This window comes from Dermacentor variabilis, chromosome 2, assembly GCF_050947875.1.
Source record: "Dermacentor variabilis isolate Ectoservices chromosome 2, ASM5094787v1, whole genome shotgun sequence".
NCBI lineage: Eukaryota > Metazoa > Arthropoda > Arachnida > Ixodida > Ixodidae > Dermacentor > Dermacentor variabilis.
The window spans coordinates 53,408,101-53,433,946 of record NC_134569.1 but is presented as its reverse complement, the minus strand read 5'-3'; the positions used below and the strand labels follow the sequence as shown (position 1 = coordinate 53,433,946).

The 25,846-nt window shown below is 45.6% G+C and overlaps 1 protein-coding gene across 10 annotated transcripts in view; it reads right to left on the bottom strand.

Annotated features, from left to right (window-relative positions):
• The window catches only part of Rbcn-3A (rabconnectin-3 alpha), a 184,406-nt gene that overhangs the window by 25,066 nt on the left and 133,494 nt on the right, over positions 1-25,846 (bottom strand). For 4 of the 10 annotated variants that reach the window (XM_075680510.1, XM_075680519.1, XM_075680511.1 and 1 more), the window contains 11 exons: positions 23,362-23,576; positions 22,108-22,223; positions 21,301-21,576; positions 19,760-19,950; positions 18,855-19,137; positions 16,644-16,860; positions 13,961-14,084; positions 13,778-13,804; positions 13,003-13,023; positions 10,706-10,876; positions 666-790 (listed from right to left, as the gene is read on the bottom strand). In XM_075680510.1, coding sequence (XP_075536625.1) covers positions 666-790; positions 10,706-10,876; positions 13,003-13,023; positions 13,778-13,804; positions 13,961-14,084; positions 16,644-16,860; positions 18,855-19,137; positions 19,760-19,950; positions 21,301-21,576; positions 22,108-22,223; positions 23,362-23,576 — 1,766 coding nt within the window. The remainder of the gene's footprint in view (positions 1-665; positions 791-10,705; positions 10,877-13,002; positions 13,024-13,777; positions 13,805-13,960; positions 14,085-16,643; positions 16,861-18,854; positions 19,138-19,759; positions 19,951-21,300; positions 21,577-22,107; positions 22,224-23,361; positions 23,577-25,846) is intronic. The other 6 variants (XM_075680515.1, XM_075680521.1, XM_075680514.1 and 3 more) reach the window with 5 other exon arrangements.

The window sequence follows — 25,846 nt, the reverse complement described above, 5'->3', positions numbered from 1 at the left end:
GCGGTCTGTTACGTAGTGTAGGTACCGCAGCTGCCGCAGCTTCTGCAGGGTGCTGTGATGAGTCTGCTTACCGAGTGCACTGCGACTCACTGAGGACAACCACGTTTGACATATCGTAGGTGCCAAAATTGAAAATAGTGGTGTTTTCATGAGAATTCAAAATCAAATTTGAACTGTGTGCTACAGTGACATTCTGCAGGCGTAGCGTTGTGGGCACGCCCCGCTCCGCCATAGCCTTAACAACGAAAGTCATTAAAGAAGGAAAGCAAGCATCGCTAATGTGATCTTTGATTGCCAATAATGATTGCCAATGTTTGCTGATGGTGATTGTTTCTGTTGAACGCATTGAAGTACCTTTTGCGGCAAAGTATTTCTGAAATAGTCCAATATAACTTTAAATACATTTCTCGACTTCGATAAAAAGTGGTTCAGGGCCCCTTGAAAGTCAAGCATCCTCCAGTAAGCGTTCTACCTTTACGCTCTGTTTGTTTTTCTTGTTCTTCAAATGAGCTGTTCTTATCCCAAGCCACACTTCCAGCAAACGGTGGGGTGAAGTGGGAAAGAAAATAGAGGAGGAGCAGGTAAAGTTTTCATAATTATTTTGACAGAAAGCACAGATCGCTGCAGCAAAATGACATGGGATACAATATGCCACCCAAACCAACCTGTTCAAGGCTAGAATGTCAAATTCTGCCTCGTCATCAAGCCATGGTGCAGGCTCCAGAAGAGCTGAGATGTCCAGCTCTTGCAACTCTTTCGGTGTAGCCAAGGAGATGATTCCCTCGTTTACCTGCGCAAAGGGCCACAAATTTCACTGGCTGATCCTGCTCGATGTCAGGCCACATGCTTATGCTGGCTTGTTGCAAAGTGCTAAAGTATATACACAAAACATGGTCAGACCGGTGTATACTTCTGGCTCGCTGCCGGCTACATCGCTGTCCACTACAATATAAATACACACTTGCCATATTGTTTCAGCTTTTGATGAAATAGACAGTTTTAAAAAATAGACAGATTTTTACTAAACGTCTATCAGCGACTGTACTTATTTGCATAAAAGGTTGAATTTCAATGTAACAAAATTTCGATGTAACGAAGTAAATTGCAGATTTTACCAGCTTCGTTATATTGAGGTTTAACAGTAATCATATTCATTTGAATGAAACAAATGATAAACTACTGAAGATGCATGCTAGTAATACTAGTTAACAGTTGGAAGTAATGATGCCACAAGATCAACATTAACACCTCATAACACCAAATTGAATGCACAGACAACCACTGTGCAGTCAACGAACTGGCACAAGGTTAAGGAACATGGCTGAGCAATGACAAGAATGATTCACAGTTAAACCTTATATAATGACGTGGGCAAAATCGACACTTTGCTTCGTTATATATAGTATTGAAATTTCGTTGCATTGAAATTTGACCATTTACATAAGCAAGTACAGTCGTTGATAAATTTTTCCTATATGGAAAGGTACGCAATATTTTCTGAATTATCGGGTAATGGGAAAAAGCCAATTTCAATGAGAAAAATAAATTTTGTTGAATTTGAGAGTTGTTGACGAAAGACATGGTTTCATGTCATGTCAGCTATGCCTTCACATTGGCACTATGAAGCGAAGCCAGCCAAGCTTTCGTGTCTACTCTGCTCCCGCAGCTGATAATGTCGCCCGCAGTGAAACGACATTACCATGAAAAGCACCAGCAGCGAGGAGCAAATGCTTCATATGCTTTTCAACAAGTTTCAGAAACTCGAGATTATGCAATCTCCTGTACTGAAAGCACGGGAAGACGGCGCACATGATGCCTTGCCATCTCTTTTTCCACTCAGGTGATTACCGCTAAAGCAGGGCGCACAGACTGCGTATGCGCTTGACCATGCTGACAGCCATGCGCAGCTGAAGCCGTACTAGAAAATCAGATGTAACCAACTTGCTCCCCCACCGCTTCATCCTCCCTCTCTCGCACACTTGATTGCGTTACTGCGAGCTTGCTTGCATGCTTTCCCTTGCAGCACGCAAGGCGGCACGACAGCACCTTATTGCACTTGGGCTTTATACGGAACATGACACCACTCCACTTCAGCGATCGCTCTTGGTAAGGCACGATCTGAATGCTGCATTTGCAAGCAGCCAATTGTATTTCAACCATTTGACCATCTGCATCCATGGAAGTTTTTATTTATTGTCTCGGTATTCCTTCACGGCAGTAGTAAAATTTTTTTTCTATTGAAACCGTGTATAAACAGACTTCATTATATTGAGGCTTTAAATACATGGTGTTCTATGGACAAGAAGTTATGAAAATTTCAATACTTCATTATACAGTCACTCTCGTTACAATGAACCCTGATAACACGACAAAAAACACCCGTTTTATCTGAAATCCGTAATATCCGAGACGCCTCACTTCTGAAACTTTCGCCGCGATGTCTAACAGCTTTATTGGAAAAAGTACTCGATGAACGTCCAAAGTAAAAAAGAAAAAAAAAAAGGTCTACGATTACTCTTTTTGGTAATGCGATCTTTGAGTGCAGCTGCTGCCTTATTTCAACAGGCAACCACATATAGAACACGCAGTGCCAAACGGAGGTCGGTCTGCGTTTCGGATTGGGCAGCACACACCGCGATCCGCCGCTATCGAGCTGGTGCTCCGGCGATGCACCATCACGCCATCGTATAGTGGGTCACCGCTGCGAAGAGGGGGAGGGGGATTAGCAATTATTATTTAATGTTTCTTCTGAGGTAGGATGAGCAAACGGGTGGAGAACAGGGATATTGAGTAGAGGTCACACACACATTCATTCACAGACAGGCCTCAATGTGGCCGCACAAGGTTGGGGTGGGAAGTAGAAGTAAGGGGACGAAATGCTTTAATTGTCTTTTAAGGCACTGCAATGGCACTGTGCCAGGTAAGGGGCAAGGTAAAGGGTATAGGGCAAGAGTGGAGGTGGGAGAAGGACTGCCAGGCGCAAGCACTACCAAAGGCGACAAATGCCACTGAGGAACGCGCCCCGCAAATGGAGAAGCGAGACACACGACTGAGAGCTGTACAGCCTTGCGATGCGGAGATGGAGGAGCAGAGAGCTGCGGATCATGCGCAAGGCAGCAAGGAACGCCTGCCGTCAGCACCGTGATGGCAAGGCCAGAGTGGACGGTAGTGGCGAGAGTCACCGCAACGGCACTGCGCGGAGGAAGGGGGCAAGAGGATAGGCGAGAACACGTGATCCAGCTTTGGAAGACGAGGGAAGAGCACGACTTAAGCCGCGCACGAGAGATGGCAGCAGGAGCACACGGATGATGACCTTGGTTACAGCAATGCCTGACGATGAGGCCGACGGCAAGGCGAAACACGGGAATGGGCACCAAAAGGCTGTGCTCTAAATAGTCACAGTTTCGCCTGAAAGGTGAAGCATCGATTGTGATAGCAAATTAAGCAAGATAAGCACGGCAGCAGCAGTGAGCGAATTGACCTTTATGCTGTTTCTCGCTTCAACGCGAACTAAACATCGAAAGCACAGCACATACGAAGCCAGCGACACTGGGCACACTTTGTCCACATCACAGATCATTCTGAAGATGAGGCCTGCACGGGCGCGAACTAGGCCCACATCGCAGATCGCTTTCAAGAGATGGCGCCCACGCGGCTGTGCCATTAACCGCGGCCACCGGAGTAGAGTCCCCGCTCTTTCTCTCGCCTGCCCTCGCCTGCCCCCTGTGCCTGGCGCGCAAGAGATGGTGCGCTTTCGCCCCGCTTTCCTCCCTACCTTGTGCGCAAGACATTGAGCCGCGATTGTCGACTGACCCTCGCAAGTCAGTTGCCAGCCCGTGTTGACACAGCAAAAGTCTGTTTCATACGGCCGATATTGACAAAAATTGACACTAATCTTGTCCGCTATAGTCGATAGTCCGTTGTAGCGCGGTTCGTTAAAAGCACACTTTGTTGCATTAATAAAATAGGCAGACCAAACTAAGGTTGAAATATGGTCTGTTATATCCGAAAGTCTGTTGTATGCAGGTCCGTTATAAGGAGCGTAGACTGTATCATGAATTTTGTTAAAGCTCATTATATCGAGGTTTAACTGTATTACAATGCAAACTAAAGTGTAGCAGCAGTGCCTAACCATATTGTCACGAAAAGAAAATGGACGATGTACCCGGCGTCAGCGAGGGAGGCAGTTGTACAAGATGGCGTGCAATAATTCAAGCCGGCGTCCTCAGCTTCTACCTCTTCTACTTCAGCGCCCGTCTCTTGCTGAGCGCGTGTTCCAGTCCCAACTTCTTTTTTTTTTTAGCGCTGGCTCATGACACCTAGAGGCATTATTCCCCCGCCAAAAGAAAGGCATCGACCCGATGCTTACTAAACTAGAAAGAGGAAGTGTGGAAGTCATATGATATCGGATTGCCGTCGCCTTAACGCGCGAAATACGGCTTGAGGCGAATAACATGCACTATCTCTGAGCGGTGCTGTCGATGCCGAGGCGACGCGGCACCGTCGGGAATGACCTCATAGTTCACTTCACTAACGCAGCGTATCACTTTGTAGGGTCCAAAGTATCTACTAAGGAGCTTCTCAGACAATCCCTGGCAACGGAGAGGAGTCCACACCCAGACTTGGTCACCTGGCTGGTACTCGACTTGCCAATGTCGAAGGTTGTAGCGTCGTGCGTCTGTACTCTGCTGCTTCGCAATGTGTATGCGCGCGAGTTGACGAGCTTCCTCTGCGTGTTGAGTAAGTTGCTCGGCGTCGGCAGTAAGTGATGCGTCAGTGTCGTGCGGGGGCATAGCGTGTAGCGTGGTCTGGACCTTGCGCCCGTAGACAAGACGGAACGGTGTGAACCGTGTGGTTTCCTGAATGGCGGTGTTGTACGTGAATGTAACGTACGGCAGGACTTGATCCCATGTTTTATGCTGGACGTCCACATACATAGACAGCATGTCAGCAATGGTTTTGTTTAGCCGTTCCGTCAGTCCGTTGGTCTGCGGATGATAGGCAGTGGCCTTGCGATGCTGCGTGCAGCTCAGCTCGAATATGTCCTCTATCAGTTGGGCCGTAAAGGCAGTTCCTCTGTCGGTGATGACATGTGATGGGGCACCATGTCTTAGGACTATCTGATCGATAAAGAACTGGGCAACTTCGTAGGCGGTGGCACGTTGTACAGCTTTCGTCTCGGCGTAGCGTGTTAGATAGTCTGTGGCGACTATAATCCACTTGTTTCCGCTGGCTGACAAGGGAAAGGGTCCCAGAAGATCCATACCGATTTGATCAAATGGCTCGCTAGGTGATGCGATGGGTTACAGTAACCCCCCGGGCTTCAAAGAAGGCGATTTCCTGCGTTGACACTCACCGAAGCTTTGCACGTAACGCTTCACCGTGGGAGAAAGTCGGGGCCATCAGTAGTACGTCTGGCGCACTCTTGCAAGAGTGCGTGAAAATCCCAAGTGTCCAGACGTGGGCTCATCATGGCAGGCTAGGAGAATGTCATCACGGAGGGTGGCAGGTACGACCAATAGATACTCTTTGTCGCTGGCACTCGAGTTTTTTTTGTAGAGGACACCTTTTCAGAGGCAGAAGGTCGAGAGACTGCGAGAAAGGTGTCGTGGAATTGTAACATTCTTGCCTTCTAGGTGATCGATGAGAGGGCGTATTTCGGCGTCCTCGCGCTGTCGTGTGATCAGGTCAGATGCGGTGAGGGCCCCAAGGAATGCGCCGTCTTCGTCCATGTCCTTATCGCAAGTTTTGACGGGAGCGCGTGACAACGCGTCAGCATCTTCGTGTTTGCGGCCCGATTTGTATGCGATGGTAACATCGAACTCCTGCAGACGGAGACTCCATCGAGCAAGTCGCCCGACGCGTCTCGTAGGTTGGCTAGCCAACACAAGGAATGGTGGTCTGTCACCACGTTGAAAGGGCGACCGTAGAGATAAGGCCGAAATTTCATGATGGCCCACACAAGCGCTAGACACTCTTTCTCGGAAGCGGAGTAGTTAATTTCGGCACGTGAAAGGGTGCGACTGGCGTAAGCGATCACTCGCTCGACGCCTTCCTGGTGTTGAACGAGAACAGCGCCAAGACCGATGTTGCTTGCGTCGGTATGCACCTCGGTGTCAGCGTCCTCGTCAAAGTGAGCGAGAACGGGTGATTCCTGCAGGTGCTGCCGTAACGCGGTGAAAGCTGAGTCCTGCTCATCCGTCCGAACGAAGGGTGTGTCGTCTCGCGTGAGGCCTATGAGTGGTTCGGCGATCCGGGAGAAATTTGCGATGAAGCGACGATAGTACGCACACAGACCGAGAAAGCGGCGTACTGCCTTCTTGTCACGAGAAGTCGGAAAAGCAGCAACAGCAGATGTTTTGTCTGGGTCAGGCTGGACACCGTCGGGGTTCACGACATGACCGAGAAACTTCAACTCTTCGTAACTGAAATGACACTCTTCTGGCTTTAGTGTGAGATTAGCGGAGCGGAGCGCCTCAAGTACCGCCTCTAAACGCTTCAGATGTTCTTTGAAGGCCGCCGCAAACACGACGACGTCATCTAAGTATACTAAACAGCAGTGCCACTTCAGACCCGTCAGAACAGTGTCCATCATTCGCTGGAATGTGGCCGGTGCAGAACACAGGCCAAATAGAAGTACTTTAAATTCGTACAGTCCATCCGGGGTAACAAAGGGAGTTTTTTCGCGATCTCGTTTGTCAACTTCGATTTGCCAATATCCGCTCTTCAGATCTATGGATGAAAAATACCTGGTTCGCCGGAGTCGATCTAACGAATTATTGATCCGAAGAAGCGGATAAACGTCTTTTTGTGTGACGTTATTTAACTTTCTATAGTCAACGCAGAACCTAAGCGTTCCGTCTTTCTTTTTGATGAGGACCACCGGCGATGACCAAGGGCTTTGGGATGGTTGTATGACGTCAGCGTCAAGCATTTCTTTCACTTGTGCATTAATCACGTTGCGCTCTTTCGCCGATACGCGATAAGGCAGTTGTCGTATGGGACGATCATCGTCATACGTGATTATTCGGTGTCTTGTGATGGGTGTCTGGCGTACCTTAGAAGAAGATGCGAAGCACTCCTTGAACCGAAGGTGCAACTCGCGCAGCGCTTTCTGCTTTTCCTCCGAAAGGTCTGAATTGATGTTGATATTGCTGAGTGTCTGAGCTGGGTTCTCCTTCGTCACAGACGCAAAGCATTCAGCAACATCTGCTGTGGGCTCAGCAAAAGCGATAGTAGTACGACGAAATAGGTGCCGATGTTCCTGGCTGAAATTCGTCACGAGGAGCGCCAAAAGTACACCTCGAAGCATAATGAGACTGCGGGCTGCACATACACCATGAGTCAGCATAAGGGAGGAATTGCCCTCTGCAACAGCTTCGCCGTCACGCAGATCGTCGCATGCAACCATTACCAGGACACTTGCGCGTGGTGGTACAGTTACACTGTCGGCGTAAACTCGAAGCGCGTTACGTCGGCAATTGTCGCGGTTGTTCGCTGCTCTTTCTGTCGAAAAAGTCACTGTGCGCTCCTGGAGGTCTATAATTGCACGATACTCTCGCAGAAAGTCGACGCCCAAGATAAGATCCCGAGAACAATCGCGGAGTATAAGGCAGCTGGCTGGAAACGTGGACCCACGAATTTGTACTCTGACCGTGCACATGCCCAACGGTGTTATGACATGCCCGCCAGCAGTACGAATTTGCGTTCCAGACCAAGGCGCGATAACTTTTCTAAGTTCTGTCGCTAGTTTTCCGCACAAGATTGAGTAGTCGGCCCCTGTGTCCAATAAAGCACTAACGTGGCGGCCATCGAGCACAACAGGTATGTCAAGCTAGAGTCTGTCGCTGAGTTCGGCTGCTGTCGTCGTTGAATCGTGCTGAATAGACCGTGCTCGCGTCGATGGGAGGTCTTCGGAAAGGCGATTATCAGCGGCCTCGCCCCCGAAGGTCGCTATTCTTAGTTTTCCCGGTGAGGGCTTGGCGATCGTCCCTGCGCTGCCATTGGAGAGCTTCTAGGAGTGGGGAAAGAACGCCTGGGGGACGGCGAGCGCGACTGCCGCCACGGGAACAGTGGCATACTCTGCTGGGTCAAGTATTCTTCAATCGCCCTAGGCCTTTTGCCATATCTGGGCCTTGGTGAATCTGCGGCAAAACCTTGCAGTCCGAGGTGGCAGTATGGGCACTCGCGGTATACGTGACCGGCTTCTCCACAATGATAGCACAGAGGCCTTCTATCCGGGGTACGCCAGATGTCAGATTTCCTTTCGAGCGGGCGACGATCCTCCATACGTTGGATTGGTTGCACAGATGGGAGCGGCGGGAAGTATGACGCGGCGTAAGATGTGGCGGGGTCGAAATGGGTCGGAGCGGGGACAGGGACTCACCTCAAAACATCCGCATACCATGGCCGCTGCAACTGTGCAGTCACAGGCGGCGCATTGTTGCTTGGAACGGTACATTGGATCGCTTGCTGTAATTCGTTCCTCACAAGGGCAGAAATGGGACCTAGCGTGGGCTGAGGCGGGCAGGTGAGCCGTTGAAGCTCATCACGCACCACAGAGTGGATAAGATCTTGGAGAACGTCCATGTTTCCAAAGGCAATCGCGTCCGTCAGTGAAGCAGCGTTCACGTGCCTGTCATACGGAGCTGAGCGCTGGTCCGAAGGTGAAGTTGGGTTCAACTGCCTTTCATAGAAAGTTGAGCGCTGGTGTAACATCTTTTCCATCGTGGTGGCTTCGGTTAAGAATTCAGCCACGGTCTTCAGCGGGCTTCAAACAAGGCCAGCAAATAGCTGTTCCTTAACTCCCCGCATAAGATGGCGCAGCTTCTTTTCCTCGGACATGGTTGGGTCCACCCGATGGAAGAGGCGTGTCATATCCTTGACGTACGACGTCACGCTCTCGTTCGGCAGATGAATGCGGGATTGGAGCGCCCATTCGGCTTGTTCGTGGCGGTCAGCATTGGTGTAGGTCTCCAGCAAGGCACGACGGAACTCGAGCCACGATTTGATGAGCCCTTCTCGGTTCTCGTACCAAGTACGGGCACCGCCCTCCAAGCCGAAGTAGACGTTTGTTAACTTCGCCGCATTGCTCCATTCATTTATCTTGGCAACGCGCTCAAACTGGAGTAACCAGTCTTCCGCATCCTCGAAGATATCTCCGTGGAACACTTTCGGCACTCGGAGATTCTGCAGCAGATACTGCGTTGCCGTTGTGGCCGTAACTTGCCTAATGGTTGGTAGGGACGTCGACGTTCCTTCCATACCGGTGTGTGGGGGCATCGATGTTGTTGCGGAGAGATGATCGTACCCAGCACCTCCACCAGTTTTGTCACGAAAAGACAATGGACAATGTACCCGGCGTCGGCGAGGGAGGCAGTTGTACAAGATGGCGTGCAATAATTCAAGCCGGCGTCCTCAGCTTCTACCTCTTCTACTTCAGCGCCCGTCTCTTGCTGAGCGCGTGTTCCAGTCCCAAGTTCTTTTTTTTTAGCGCTGGCTCGTGACACCTAGCAGCAATATCATGCAATCACTTGGTGAAGTTCACATGCGTCCCAGCCAGGTTTTGAATATTTCTCTACCCGAGGCAGGCAACAACTACGCAAGATCCTAGGCACATCAACAGTCTTCATCTTTGTCATATTGATGACATGTTCTTAGAGCTCCTACTGTTGTTAATGCATAAAGGTGTAATTGCAGAGTTCCCAAACTAAGAAATTGCGCAGAAACTGTCAGAAGATTATTGTCAAAGTCTAGTCATAGCTTCTCTAGTAGATGAGCCCCAGTTAAGTTAAGCTGGATTGGCAGATTACACTTCTGGAATGCCATATCGTTGGTTGTACCATGAGCAGAGTCTTTTGCAAGCGAGAAAAATCGCATGATTGAAGGACGATTGTCAAGTCAAGCAATAGCTACCCGGTAGGCCTGCTGATATGTGCCGCTGGGGGACTTATTAATGCAAATAGCATTCTTGGCTTTGTCAGACCAGTTTTCTTTGCAGTCGATCCCATAGATAGTGCAGTCTAAAAATATGAGTTGATCCTGAAAGTAGTGCAGTAAAAAATGTGGGCCTAACACCCTTTATGGGCTTTTAAAAAAAAAAAGAATCAAAGTTTTCTCTGGTGCTGAGGAGAATTGAAACCTCATCACATAAGTTCCTCAAGCACAGCAGCCTGAAGCTTTAGTGCACTGCATTATGAATGCCCACGAGGAGGGAGGAATTAATTCTCAGTGTTCACATGCACTGCCGTGCTGCACATATAGGAGTTTGTTCAGGATGAACTGTTAGGCTAGTTGGTTATGCATGTCTATGTGATCACAGCCCACAACGCACTAACAGGGACTGACGGAGTAGACATGGGTGTCTACTCTGTTGGTCCCTGTGAACTTAATTGTTTGCTGTGATCAAACAGGCATCTAGGAGGCCACGCACTGACAGCCATTTGCATACTTGGATAGTCACCGCAGATGAGTTGAACTTGTGGTTATTTCTATTGGTTAATGCTATAAAGCGTGTGGATGCTGTGATGCTGCACAACCTCCAGGATCGGCCCACATTATAAATCACATTAAAACACAGGAGCACACACTGTGCGCTGGTATTGATCACACTGTCTCTGGGATCGGCCTCATTTACTTGACCAGAGAGTTGTCAATGCACAGTGCTAAGAGTCAGAGAATGCATCACTTTAAAAGCATATTGGACCTTGGCTGAGTAGCAGGAGGTGAAAGCAGTGGCTGCAATAGGCACCTGACTGATGCAGAAGGCTGAGATGCTTTCCTGGTCCTTGTGGATGATACGGACAGGGTCTGGAACACCACCATCGATGGAACGGTCGTCCCCTTCACCACCCGGAGTGGTGGTTGGTCCTCCTTCCTGTATGACCAGCCAGTACTCATTACACTACGACAAAGGCAGCACTGTAAAACAGAGGTTCCGAGGCTACTGAAGTCACATTTGCAAAATTAAGATGTAGCAACCAGTTCACAACTGCAACACATGCTGCTGAAATGAGCCAGTTTTAAACCATATATGGCTCAAATTTTATCACATAAGTGAAAAACTTGTATTTTACGCATCTGAACGACAAAAAGAGAGGTGAAAATTAAGAAAAAATTCCCAATGGAGTTCCAGGCAACATGCTGAAGGCTTTTCTGATGAAGTGCCCAAAGTGTTTCATCTGCAATGGATCACCGGTATGTTTTATGTCTATGTGCAATTACAGTCGAACCTTATTATAATAAAGCTGCATCTGACATGAAAATACCTTCGTTACATAAATATCCATTAAAAGTGATTATTTGTTAGATGCTCAAATATTGGCAAGAAAAATTTTATATTTATATCATTATATCAAGGTTCGACTTATGTCTAAATGCCTAGAGAACAGTTTGCTTGTGTGAATTGGACACTAAAGAAAGACAGCAATTATACTTGCATTGTTAGATAACACTCCTGCAATCTTAAGTAGGTCAGTCTTATTGGGAACCGAGGTTTGGTAAACCAGTAAGGGGGCGTGAAGAAATGGTTGGTAGCAAAGCCACCACAGCTTGAAAACAATATTAAAAAAGGTGAAGCTTAGTGCTCATTACAATTGTCAATGCATTTCTGTTTATTTGTTCTCCACCTCCCAAGAATGTAAATGTATATTGGTTGCCTAAAACTGTTTAAAAGTTTGACCCCAGCTTCCGTTTTTGAGAAAACATTTGTTTTTTTCAGGTATTCCAAAGTTTTAGAAATTCTAGCTTTTTCGTTTCGTACCCTTAACGGTGCTCAGACTGGGAAAAAGGAAAACTAAAAATAGTAATACGGTTATCTTGAGGGTTATGATGAAAAAAAAGTTGCAGTTTTGCCTGAAAGGCAGAGAATTGATTGCAATAGCAAGTTAGTAAACAGCTATACAAAGTAAGGATAATAGTAGTTTTATTGGCTGTATAAACTTGTAAACGCTCGCCTAATAACTAAATTAATGAGCATGGTGTCGTGTGCGCAAGTAAACGTGAACACATCTCACTTGATGACCACAGAAACTCTCTGTCAATATGCTGGCGTGAGAAAGCACGGCAGCAGCAGTGAGAAAGTTGACCTTCGTGCTGCCTCTCAAACTAAGGAGCGAAAACACAGCACACACGAAGCTAAGCACATGGTGCACTTTGTCCACATCGCAAATCGCTTTCAAGATATGGCCCTCACGGCCGTGCACAGCCTCGATACATGCAGCAGCCACCAAGGTAGAACCCGAGGGTGAGCTGCCATCGTTGGCTCATCCTCGCACACTTTCACTCGCACGTACAGCATACAGTACATGGCGACAATGTTATCGTCCTTGGACTTTATACGGAGCACCACAGCGATGCCGACAACAATGGCAGAAATGCGCCTGGAGTGTCCGTATAATTGCCATTGCAATGACAGTGTTGTAGTGGTGGGCTCAGAATTCATTCTGACCATTTGGGTTTCTCTAACATGCACCAAAATTTAAGTGCACACTTGCACTCTGCCCCCATTAAAATACAGCCGCAATGGCTGAGAGTCAAACCCGTGATATTGTGCTCAGCCGTAGAATGCCATAGCCACTGGGCCAGTGCGGCACGTTGAGGCTGTCAATATGGGCAACTTCATGAGAAAAGCAAACATTGCCTTTCAGGGCATGAGAAGTATCACTGTTAAACACTGTGTCACCAGAAATGTTTAAAGCTGTACTATACCAACCCATTGAAATGCAAACAGCAGTATGCACAGCTTTTTCACAACTTAGTGAAAAGTAAAGGGCACGAAGATGTGCAAGCTCTGATGCATCACTTGCAGTGTTTGTGACATGTCAGAGTTGGTCGTATATCTTCGCACCCTTTGCTTTTTGCTATGCTCTGCAAGAGGCATACACTATGCTGTTCGTGCTCCAATGGGTTGGTTTATAGTACCTAAGCGAACAGTGGACCAGTTATAGAAATACTTTCTTTTCCATATGCACAGCAGACGTCACACACACATGCTGCACTTACTTTTGGAGGCTGTGTTTGGCCCTGTGTGGAGACAACCAAAATAAAGCCTGGTAAAACAACTTGCCTTTTCAACACGATGCTTCAGCAGTATTGGCATTCACGGCTATTCATGCTTTTATTCAACCAAGTTCTACAGAAAATCTTGTGGGTCTCCTTAGTAACATCATGATGTTCCTTTTGCGCAATAAAGTTGTTATTGTTGTTATTATTACTATCTGCTATATATAGTCGCCCCTACCTTCACCTCGTGTCCTTCACACCTAGACCCCAGTTCCCTAGGGCGGCAAGTTGCCATTCAGGTGTCAGCCGCAATGCTAGACAGTTACAGCGCAGTCAGCAAGAATTTTTTCTTTACTTTCACCTCTCCTCCAATAATATAAAATAAAACAACCAATTACTATTACTTGTATACTTGAGTGTTTTGTACTCGGTTATTTGTGTGAGAACAAGCTAATGGGAGAGGCCTGACAACAATTTGCTGCTTGCACACACTCCAGGGAGGTCCTACTTGGCCCTTTATATGGCTATGACACTGACAGCTCGTGTGACCACAGACACACTTAGTTACACAGATTGCAGCCCCGAGTCCCTAGAAAAAGCCTGCAGTACTGTGTCTTATTTGCATCTAAATTCTGTGCATGCCTGTTGGTACATGCATTCCTGCGAGCCACAACAAGTGGTCGAACTCAAGAGAAAGAGAGAGGAAAATTAATATATATGAACAACTCCTACCTACGCTCATACCCTATGCATACCTTATACACTGCTTACTCACTTTTGTCACCTGTGCTTGGGCTTGCGTCTGTAGAAGAGAAGCAAATGCAGAGAAAAAGAATGCCTTCAACTCGTGCATTAAGCAAAATCTTTGCGTTGAAAGCCGACAGGCTTGCTCTTAACAAGCTGTCATTGTTGCAAGCTACGCACAGCATTAACTGTAGCTACCACTCCATGCACTCACATCTGGCAGGGATGCCACCTTGTGGGAGAAGAGATAGCGAATGAACAGGTCCTGGACACCTTCTTGCCGCACCAGGTAGTTCCACAGCCTGCGAGCTGGGTAGGCTGCAGGGTGCTTGCTTCGGCTGCAAAGCGACCAGGCAAACTGTCACTGGTAAACTTCAGTTATATACCTCAGCTGTACATCAGCTGACATACTGGGTGCTCTTGCGAAGAGTGCCAAAAATCTTTAAAAATCGCATTTGACAGATAGCACAATTCTAGTCCTTGAGCTGGATTACTTGAAGAGGTGAACATTACTTACAAGAAAGATCTAAACGCATAATTGAATTTTTACCAGATTTTCAATAATTAAGCTTTCAGCTCATTACCTCATGGCTCATATCGCAATTTAGAAATTGTAGCCGGGGAATTCGCAAGGCATATCCACTTAAAAGAATTCTCAGGATGACACTTCTTTTCAGATACTCATTCCAAAAGTGCGCAACGAAATACAGTGGCATTCCAGTTATTTTTCTGCCTCTGGATAAAATAGCATTTTTTTAAAGTTAAGTGTAATAACAGCGCATGTATATCACAAAATCTGACAGCGCATATTCCTAAACTGGTATCATAACCAAATTTTGTTACAAGTAGACATGCCTTTAAATCTCACTGGTTATAATTTGTGACCTTCAATATGTACTATAAAGTAATTAGTCAAAAACCTGATTAATGAAATTTCCCTATTCATTTACGCATTTTAATTTCTCGTGCTTGTCCACCTCATCGAGTAATACAGCTCAAGGACTATAAGCGTGCTACAGACAATGCTCCTTACAATGGACTGTAATAATCCCATGAGAAAGGTATGTTATATCCAAAGTCCGTTCAATCTAAAATTAGGGCTGCAATGTATTGTGAAATGGCAGAACTTCACATACCTTTGTCTAATCCGAAGCCGATTGCAAAAACTATGAAAACGTTTAAATTAAAGTAAAGAAAATTACAGCAGAACTCATCTCATGATGACTGTCGGTGGTAATACATTAGCATTGAATCAATACAGCGACACAATGTATTGCCACTGTCAAAAGAAGTTACATATGAGGTGTGTACTGCAGTGGGATTTCTCTTTCGCATTTCCTTAAGAACACTTGGTGCCATCTAGCACTGCTGCCACCGCGAAGCCTGTGTGTGGCCTCTGAAATGCATGGCACGCCGGTGATGTGAATGCTGAAGAATGCGTCATGCAACAACCGGACTTCTCCCTAGCGCTTCTTTCTGGACACGCTGCACCGTCTAGTGGCACTGCCAAGAAGTTTGTGCATGGCCTCTGAGATGAGAAGCGTGGCGCACTGGCATCTGCGAACACTGAGAATTGTTCCCTCGCTTGCAGCAAACTCAGTGGCATGTACTCAGTGACACAAGTTGGATAAAGGTTAATTGAATAGCAGCAAATACCCAGTGTATTTGTGGCGCAGCCTGCAAAAGCGTGGGGTTGCTGTCCTTGAGGAACCCTTGTGAAGTGCCTATGCCTTACGGAAGTTTTGAGCAAGTTTCCATGAACAGATTTAAACAAACTTGGTATCATTCTTTTCAGGAACAATTGAACTACAGGCTAAAGCTTTTCTTTTTTTCATAACCTTGGCACAATTGTAATTATTTTATAAGTAAGCTAATTACTCAAAGCTAATTCTTACCTTCCAAGTTTGAAAATTATTTCTTATCAATGAAACAGCTGTATTGACGTTTAGTTAGCTTTAGCCTGTGGGGTGGGCCTTTAAGAAGAACCACATAGTTCTGAAAAGTACCTTTTTGAATTTTAAGTTACCATAATGAACCGTAAGAAATTACCTAATTACAATGTGGGATTTTGTCATAACTTCCTTTCTTAATGAGGTATTTAAAATCTGTTTATAGATTTGAGATATTCATTCAATGATGTACACGCATGCCGATTTTCATCAAGATAGGATAACAAATAAACTTTTTTTTAAGACCCTCATTTCCCCTTAATATACATGCACAAAAAGTCTGGTACACAAGCACTTTTGCATTTCACTCCCACCAGAGTGCGACCAAGAATTGAATGTGCAATCTAGTGCTTGGTTCCAGACCATCATTACCACTAAGCCACCGCCGTGGGTGAAAGATGAACTGAACTTTTGCAAAATATGGAAGTTAATTTTGACGAACCATGGTTTTTAAGCTATTCAATAGATATCTGCACTTGCAAGTACACATGCATGTTGTCCCAAATCAAAATGCATCTGCTGCAGTCAGAAATCTAAACCATGACCATCACATCCCGTATTTTTATGCCTGTCCAGTTGCTTCACAATGCATGGAAGCTCCCTGCAGCAGTGCCACATTCTTAGACATTTTATACCTGTTGTAACTGCTCTGTTGTAACTAGAGCATTAACAACTTTAACCATGCACTGTTGCCGCTCATTCCCTTTTGCTTGGCAATCAAAGAAAGAATTGATCAGAAAAAAATTGATGCCCCATGAAATGTGGCCAACTACTGGGAAAGTGGTGCTATCTATGCAAACCCTGGTTTTGGAGTCACCGGGCAGGCACTGAAAGAATGCAAGAGGCTATGCCCCAACCTCACACTAAGCACCAAAATGCCATGGCCACTGGGCCACCTCTGCAGTTGGCAGCACATTAAGCACTTTGTTCAGCTGTGTGGTTGCGCACCTGAAGGGCGTGTTGTCCACTTCGAGTAGCACCTTGTACTTGAGGATGGGAGGCCCCTGCACAGGTGCGGCACCCTGGCCAGCAGCCTCGACATGCGCATTGGGCAGCAGGCCGGGGGGTGCACTGCCATGGGCCTCCAGCGACTCGCGTAAGTGCCGCAACCAGTGGTCCATAGCACGCAGGGAAGCGTGCAGAAGAGGGCTTGTCACTGGGAGCTCTGCCACAATGCAAACTTCAGCATTAGCACTTAAAATGCACCGAAAATTTAAATCCATAAGCCTGCTCAGCTCCCTTTTATGCCTAGCATGAGCATGACTCGTTTGCACATACTGCTGTTCATCTTGCATGCCAGCTACGATGCCAGCTATGGCATAAGCCTGCCAATTCTATTTGCTATTATTGTGACATCAAGCGCTGAGAAGTATTTAGTGCTGTATGAGGAGGGCATTGAAAGCTATGGCAGTAGGTATATGGTACCAAGGAACCAACAGTATGTGGTACTACAGTGTCTTCTTTCCTCGTTTTCTTGTTGTCAAGCAGGTATTATCAATAAGTTTGAAACCTACAGTAAATGTTATGTGTGGGAATGCAATTTAAGAAACCACCCTTTTGTGAACATTTTTCCTTTATTATTACAGTTAAACTTCGATATAACAAAGTACTTAACTTGTTAACAGTGTTTGTCTATAGACCAACATGTGTTTGGAACCTCAGTATAACTAAGTGTGTTTATAATGATTTCAATATAACTGAATTTCACTGCCGTCACGAAGGAATACCGAGACAATAAATAGAAATTTTCGCAGTCGCAGACGGTCCAATGGTTGAATTACGAGTACAAGCGTCTGCTTGCAAACGCACCTCTGAGGCTACAAGTGACCATCAAAGTGGAGCATCATCATGTTCCGTATAAAGTTGAAGTGCAATAAGATCCTATCGCGCCCCGCACGCTGTATGCTTTGAGTGTGAGCAAAAGCATGCGAGGGTGAGCCAAGACGAATGGTGGTTTGATGAGCATCGTCTTCCCATGTGAGCAAGGGGAGAGAGGGGAGCAGAGCGAGCTGACGATAGTGCAATTAAGGGTGTGCAAAGGGGGAGGAAAGAAGGGGGAGGGGTGTAAAGGTTGACTTGTGTCTGTTTTTCTAGCACAACAGTGGCTGTGCGGGGCTTTCAGTGTGGCTGAGAGCATATGGGGCCCATGCGGCCTGTTTGATAGGCAATCTGTTGTGTGTGCAAAGAATGACGTGCCAAGATGGCGTGGCATCATGTGCGTTGTCTTCCACATCTTTATTATTGGAGGTTGTGTAATCTCAAGTTTCAGGGACACATAGAAGCGAGAAGCAGATGAAGCATTTGCTCCCAGCTGCTGGTGCTTTTCATGATAGCGGCATCCCACTATGTGCGAAATCAGCTGCAGGGGTGGAGTGGACGCAAAAACGTGACTGGTTTCGCCTTGTACTGCCGATGTGAAGATATAGCAGACACGGCATGAAACTGTATCTTTCGTGAGCGACTCTAAAATTCAACAAAATGAATTTTTTCCTCATTCAAGTTTGCTTTTTCAGATTACCCAAGAATTCAGAAAATTTTGAGGCCCCTTTTGTGAAAGGCCCTTGGCAAGTATACCTACTTGCATAAAAAGTCGAACTTCAACTGCTGATTTTACTGACTTCACCATTAATATTCCAAAGTTTAACAAGAACATGAAAAATAGAACTCGCATGCTTTACTATTAATATCAGATGTTTATATCAATATTAATATAGATATTTGCCATTAATATCAGATACACAAAAGAAAGGGTAGACAATATATTACCTCTAAGCAGCAAAATAGGGATACTACCACTGCAATGAAAAGTAAATTGCATCACTACACTATCTAAGGTTTTTGTGCCTGTGAACAACATTCATTAGAGTTGGTAATGATTTCTAACAAATTTACCACAGACAATGAACATAACAGCAATCACTGCAGTGGCGAGTAGCAAGGTGATGCAGCTCAGCCACTACTGCAATGACACCCAGATCCTTGCCCCTGATAGCACAAGGGTCCAGGGTCAAGTGAAAAACAAGCAGGGAATAGAGAGTGAGTTGTGCAAGTTAGTCAATATGCAAGAAGCTTATATCTACAGCCAACTTTTCCACTGTCTGCACTTTGTCCTTTATCACAATATGTGTGCTACGGTGAGTAGTTGAAAGCAGTTGCTACCTTGTAGCTCAATGCCAGCCACAGCGAGGAAGTCTCGTAGGTTGTGGTTGGCCATCTTCACAACTGCATAGCGCATGAGGGCCCATGCATATGAGCCAGGATCCAGCTGCTCTAGGCGAGACCCCTGTGAGGGTCGTCTTTGCTGCTCAGTTGTGCCTGCATCCTTGAAAACATCGTCCTCATCCATCTCTTCATCGTTGCCTCCTGCAGCATCCTCTTCATCACTGGAAAGTGACGCTGCCGAGTCGTAGTCAATTGCTGCCATCTGGTCTGTCAGGGCCGGCTGGGTGAAAGAGCGGTTATGCTCAAACCTTAGTGATTCAAATAATTGTGGGGCTCAACGTTCCAAAGCAGCATAGTGGGTAGTGAGGGATGGCATAGAGGAGGGTTCTAGATTAATTTTGACCACCTAGGGTTCTTTAACGTGCATCTAAATTCAAGGCTTGTTCTTCAGCCTCATAGCAGCAGTGAAAACAATAACCCCTTCAGGTGCTTTGGGCTGTGCATTTGTTTCTAATGTCAGTATGCTATGGTTGGATATGTGCTTTCCAAGTATGCTAAATATGAAATATAGTTGATGTTCTTATATCTGACATTCTTGTAAAGAGTTTTCACATGTTCACTTGGCAAAGTTCACTAAACAATTAAAAAATCTGTATTTGTTCTGCAGCTGTATGCTTTTCGTGATTCCAGAAATTGAAGAAATCTGGTGAAACTAAAAAAACATAATTCATTGGCACCTGAAGAGGATAAACATTCATGCCGTAGCATGCCACGTACCAACTTCAAGATTACACCTTTCTTTCTCATAAATTAAGAAATTGTATGCGGTGCGTTCGCCAAACTATGAAATGTCCAACATAATACAGAGCTTTAGAAGGGCAAACAAGACACCCACAACATACCTTGGACATAAAGCAGGACATCATTGACATGATCGGGGGTACAAATATTTCCCTGTAGGTAGGACGGTCTTCACGGACATTTGCCTGTGGAGTTTCACTTTTCAGCTGAGGTAGAATTTTCATGTTCCACTTGACACGTTGGCGGGTGATGGCATCGAAAATTCCAGTCTCCACGGTGGCTGTTGCCTCCTCTGAAAAAAAATATTGCACAAAACAATGCCAATATAATAAAAAACAGAAAATGAATTTTTTTCCCCACTGTGACACAGAAGTCTTAAGTTGCAATCAATGCATTTATTTTGAGCGTTCTAGGGGACAAAGAGCCACTGTGTGAATGTACGAGGTTGTTCGCCATAAAATCGAAGGTTACACATGACTGCAAAAGTTCTTGGAACAGTGGCTCAGATTTGACATTTCACTTCTTTTAAAAAAATTAACTTCATTGGTCAGTCTGAAGCATTTTTTTTTTCCCACTCTACAGCAGAAAATGTTTTTTCCCATTGGTCAATTTAGAGCAAAATTATGTGTTCTGCTGGGTGTTTCAGATTAGCTCAATCTGTCATATATTACTTTATCTTGCTCTGTCATAGGGGCGTGTATTCAACAGCAAATTCTCAAGTACATCACATCACTTCTGCCAGCCGCATGTGAGAACTTGAACCAATGTCCAGCCCGAAGCATTATGTTTTCCCCTATCAGAGTTGGATCAGAAAATTTTGATAGTGAGCTAAATGATTGCTTAAAAATTCCAGTAGCTCCTCCAAAATGACAACAGGAATTCTAGACAAATCTGCAATTGGCTTTATTCTGGAAAGGCTCTTGCAAAGGTAAACTGAAATTCCCCTTAAATATGACTCAATATATACAACACAAGATCTACAACTGCGCTTCTCCACACCTCATCTGACCTAACCAAGATAGCGAACCTCAGCCTGTAATCGTAAAGAATGGTGCATTAACACCGGCGAATAACAAGAGCCATGCGAAAAAGTTGGTTAAAAAATTATCATTTGGTAAAAAAGCAACTGGTTCACTGTTTTGGGTCATTTGCTTGCTGCTTGATTTTTAAGCTCCATGAATGAAGTTGCTGCTGCAACAATCAACGACGCAGGAGCAGGATGTCGGAACATGCGGATGGTTGTTTTATGCAGTGATTGTGGTGTGAGCAGAGACAATGGCACCAGTTGCAAGACATTTCAGTGTAGTGGAACGCAGGTGCACTCGCCGGTGTGAACACTGGTTGCTGTGAGTCACTCCTTGGTTGCCAATCGCAATCGGTTGTGTGATTTTTGTCAACAGCAGGTGAGATTGCACCATAAGGCATTATCTGGCATGTAGCCTGGTACCACCATCCCTGCTTCCCTTTGTTCATACCATCCAAGCTTTTTGAATGTATGCCTGAGTTTCAACAATGTTGCCAGCGAGCTATCGGTCTTAACTGTCAGGGCAAGTTGGGGAAAACCAGCTAACAGGAATTCCTAAATTGTCCACTAGTTCTTGCATTCTAGAGGACTAAATAAAAGAATAAGGCTCCGGCTCACTTTCGGGAGCTGCTGCTGAGGGTGTGACAGCTCCGCTAGAGCCACCTGTAGACACACGAAGCAGCTTTTTGGCTCCCCCACCAAACAGCATCGACCATGTGTGCTGGTTGAAGTGCTGGCCCACCAGCCGGTAGAGGACATGGCAGTCACATGAGGCCAGCGCGTGGATCAGCTGGCTGAGGTAGATAGCCACGAAGGACTCGCAGAGCAAGGTGTGCAGCCGGGGCCCATCTTCATCTTTGTCACGAGCCATCAATGCCCGCAGCGACTGCACACCTGGCCCAAAACACACGAAACTTGAGCCCAATTTGAGAAAGACTGCCCAAAAACATTTATGATTAATACTTTGTTTCAGAAGTTAAAGTGCATTAGCTTGCTGTGACCTAACAAAAGATGCCTTGCCTAGGCTGCCTGCTGATAGAACAAGTAAAATTGTGCGAAGCTACACATAGTTTATTTGGCTATGCTCGGCATGTTTGCATCCCTAAATAAGGTATGGAACTTAAACACACTGCACTCTTTTCACTTGTTCAGTACAGAGCAAAGATGTGCAAACTGCGTGCTCAATCAATCACAGTAAACAGCATACTATGCAAATGTCTTCTGCCAAAAGTTGATGTGTGCTGCTTCAGTTGATACGAGTACACATTTCTCAAGCAGATTAAAGACTGATACTGTGATCTCAGTGTTGTCGGGGAGACTGAATTATCATCAAGGCTTCATGGTGTGCTAACAATTAACAAAAACTACATACTCAGTCTGCATTGCAGAGAGTCTTAAGTTCCTGGGATCAGGCCCAATGCTTACCTGGCCACTTGCTGGGCTGCGTGGTGGGTGATAAAGGCTCCTCGGTGCTGCCCAAACGAGGTCGCCTGGAGGCATGGCCTACCAAGAGGTGGCTGTTCTGGTACACCACACTAAGGCTGCAACACAGATACCCATGCAAACACCTTTGATAATAAGAACCAGTGAGCTAATATAGTTCTTATCGGGTGCCTAAGAAAAGGCAGGTAGCCTATTGTAGATTATATACCTCAAAAATGGAATGAGACTACAAAAATTTCGGAAAGTATGACTTTTCAGACATGAAAAATTTTCAGCACAATGCATGTAGATGTTAGTAGTACTGAGTGGCCACTTGGAAGCTTGCTTTGTGTTCATTATGCCCATCGCTACTTAGTGCCTTCATACTGCTCATGAGCAGGTAGCACAGCCTAAGAAATAAATCAGGTACCCCCAAAACTACTATACTTCATCCTGCAGCTGCTGCTCCACTATACGGCCCAACTGTGCACCCTTAATTCAATGGCAAGTCCACCTGTTAAACATGAAGTTTAGAGTCAACTCTAAAAAAAATTAAACTATGGGGTTTTATGCGCCAAAACCACTTTCTGATTATGAGGCACACACACCATAGTGGAGGACTCCTGAAATTTCGACCACCTGGGGATCTTGAACGTCCACCTAAATCTAAGTACATGGGTGTTTTCACATTTCGCCCCCATCGAAATGCGGCCGCCATGGCTGGGGTTCGATCCCACGGCCTCGCGCTCAGCAGCCCAACACCATAGCCACTGAGCAACCACGGCTGGTTAGAGTCAACTATCCTGCAGTGCTTAGTCATATGCAGTCAAGCCTCATGCAAACAAAAAGGAAATGCATTTAAATCACAGCGTGGCCTTGAACGCGAAACGCATGTGTAGGACTGCCTTTAGCCAGGAAATTAACAATAAGCGAAAGAAACTCCTGTTTATGCTTAGAGAAATAAAAAAATAAAATAAAAAAAGAATAGTAATGTCACTTGCAGTTCACAGATATGGTCATCCTAAAACCACTGTGCTGCTGTATAATTGTCATATGACTGTTATACACAATGATTGATCAACTTGATGGTGCTCAATTTCCCAAAGCAACACATGGAGAGGTCTTAGCACTCATTTAAATCTAAGCACATGCATTCTTAAACTAAGACCATTGGTATACAGTCTTCATAGTAAGGAATCTCATGACCTCATGATCAGCAAACAAAAATATCTTGTGATTATCAGTTTTGTCAGGCACCTGAGGCAGTCTTCAACGTCGAGTCCCCTGTTGGAACCCTGTTGACCCTTGAGCCCAAAGCTGTCACTGTCACACAACGCCTGGTATATGCAGGCGGACAGGGAGGTGCCCAGGTCCCACAATACTGACACCCGAGAGAAGGTGCTAGCACTTGTGGCTGCGCCGGGTGGCTCTTCCAGGTCCATCACCGTCAGCAAGATGTCATGAGCCATCAGCTGTATGAAAATAAGATGACTTGTCATGAAGCTGGACAGTCATGACACCTTTCTTTCACTCTGGGACACATGCATGAAAGCCTTTATATTGTTCAGACAGAGTCTAGAAATTACCTCAGAAGCCTGTGTTGCTGTTTAGGGTTCATCACATTGTGCTACTATTTTATTCTATTCAGTACACAATGCCTTATTCTTCAGAAGTTCACTGATGCAGGCAGGATAAAGTCCACTGATGCAGGCAGAATAATTCAGGAAATTGTGCATGGACCATAGGTCAGCATATTGACACATCAGTACAGTGACTCATACTTGCTTCACACCGATTTCACAGGCGTAGGATAGGGTGCAAGTGAGTGACAAAAGATGTGATTGGATGCGGGTATGAATGGAAGTGAGTGCTGGTCAGTTTGAAGAGGAGTCAGTGCTAGTTAACATGAGCATCAATGAAAACCAGTGACAGTGAGTTTGAGAGGACACAAGTATGAACAATACTGTCAGTGAGCGTGAGTGGATGCATGTGCAAATGTAAGTGCTGGCGAGTGTAAATGGTCTTGACTGTGAGCATTAGCGGGTGCTGATAAGTGTGAATGAAAGTGAGCATGAAATCGAGAGAGCGTTAATGAGCATGCACAGGTGTGAGGAGTGGGAGTGAGTTGGAGTGAGTGCCGATGAGTGTGAATGAGTATATAGACTGAAAAAATATTAGTGAGTGAGTATGAGTCAGTAGTATCCACTTATTGGGTGTATCTATGGTATGGACTTTACAATAGTGAAATAATGTGCTGCCACATGGCTATTAACACTTTTGAGGTGTCTACATGCAAAGACGGCAGCAAGTGTAACTTTAAAAATCACAACTTTCATGATGTAGAATGTACTCATGATGATTAAAACTTGGAAAATGAAAGAACTTATGTTAACCTCTTCTAGCCTGTTGTCACAATTTTGCGACATGCCCAATCTGAGCTCATAAATCTAAACGGGACATTTAGGCGAGAGGAACACCGATTTTGACATTGTGTGTAGTCCTCCAGCAAGAACGCACCAGTGCGTTGCAATCTCTGACTTGGAAGATAGTGCTTTGCACATTGTGCTTCCCAATCAGGGTGAACAGTGAAAAAAACTCAGGCGGCTGCATACATTCAGTTCATAAATTAAGGTTGCCATCGCTGCAATACTGACATTTAACTGTCTTCCACAATATTCCAGACAGTTCTCATGCCAAGTCTGAGTTTGCTAAAATCTCAGCCAAATAGCAAATGGTGTGAGTAATTTTGGATGTTCTTGCCTCGTATCCAAATATTTTTAACTGGAATTCAAATGTTTTTGGCCCACTAAGCCTTTACTGCACATTGAAAGTGCCTAATTAGCACAAGGCTTTTGCTTTATTTGCAGCTTCGACTTGGCAGGACAAGTGAGAATAAAAATATTATGCCTTCTACAGCCAGATCCAGCACATAAGAAGACAATTACACTGCACGGGCTAATTAGAACATATGACTCCTACTGAACATGTCTCAAGATTTTATGTGTTGACAACAGCACATGCGCCCACTGCTGGATGGCAAACTGGCTTTGTGACAGGATGTACTTAAGTTTCTGCAGAAGTAAGAACAATCTGCTTTTGTCTACATGTACATTTTCCCATATTAAATACAGTAAGCTTGTTCTCTGATTGTACAATTCAATTTTAGAGAAGTCAAATTTCTGTTAATTCTAATGAAAATGTGTAGCCCAAAGGTGATTCGTTTATTGAGTAGAAAGCATGGCTCCAATTTGTAGACTATCACTTCATGTTTCGATAACACAAATTACTCAATGTGACCATACATTCTAATACAAACACTCATAGCCATAGCATGCATGTGTATAAATTTAACTACTCATTCGATAGTATAAATGTCGTAGGTATGATAACATCTTGCATAGTTCTGCACAAGTTGATATGCCAAATTATATTAGTACATATACGGTAGATTTATGCTAATTTGACTCCAGTTAATTCGATTATTCAGTTAATTCAATCCTGACTGCAGGCCGTGGCTGGCACCCTGTGGGGATGCGCGACTCTCGCGCGTCCCCTGATATGTTTTTCCCGCATGGCGCGTCTCCTGTAATCCGGCTTCGCCGCGTGGCCTGCGTGATGCCCGCGGAGGTCGATGTGGTTGGGGCGCAGTGCGAGAGATGGCGCGAGTGTTGCGCTGCTAACGCCGCCTCATGGCAGGGTTACTTGGGGCGCAGGGGAGAACAGGCTGTCTTTTTCCCGGCAG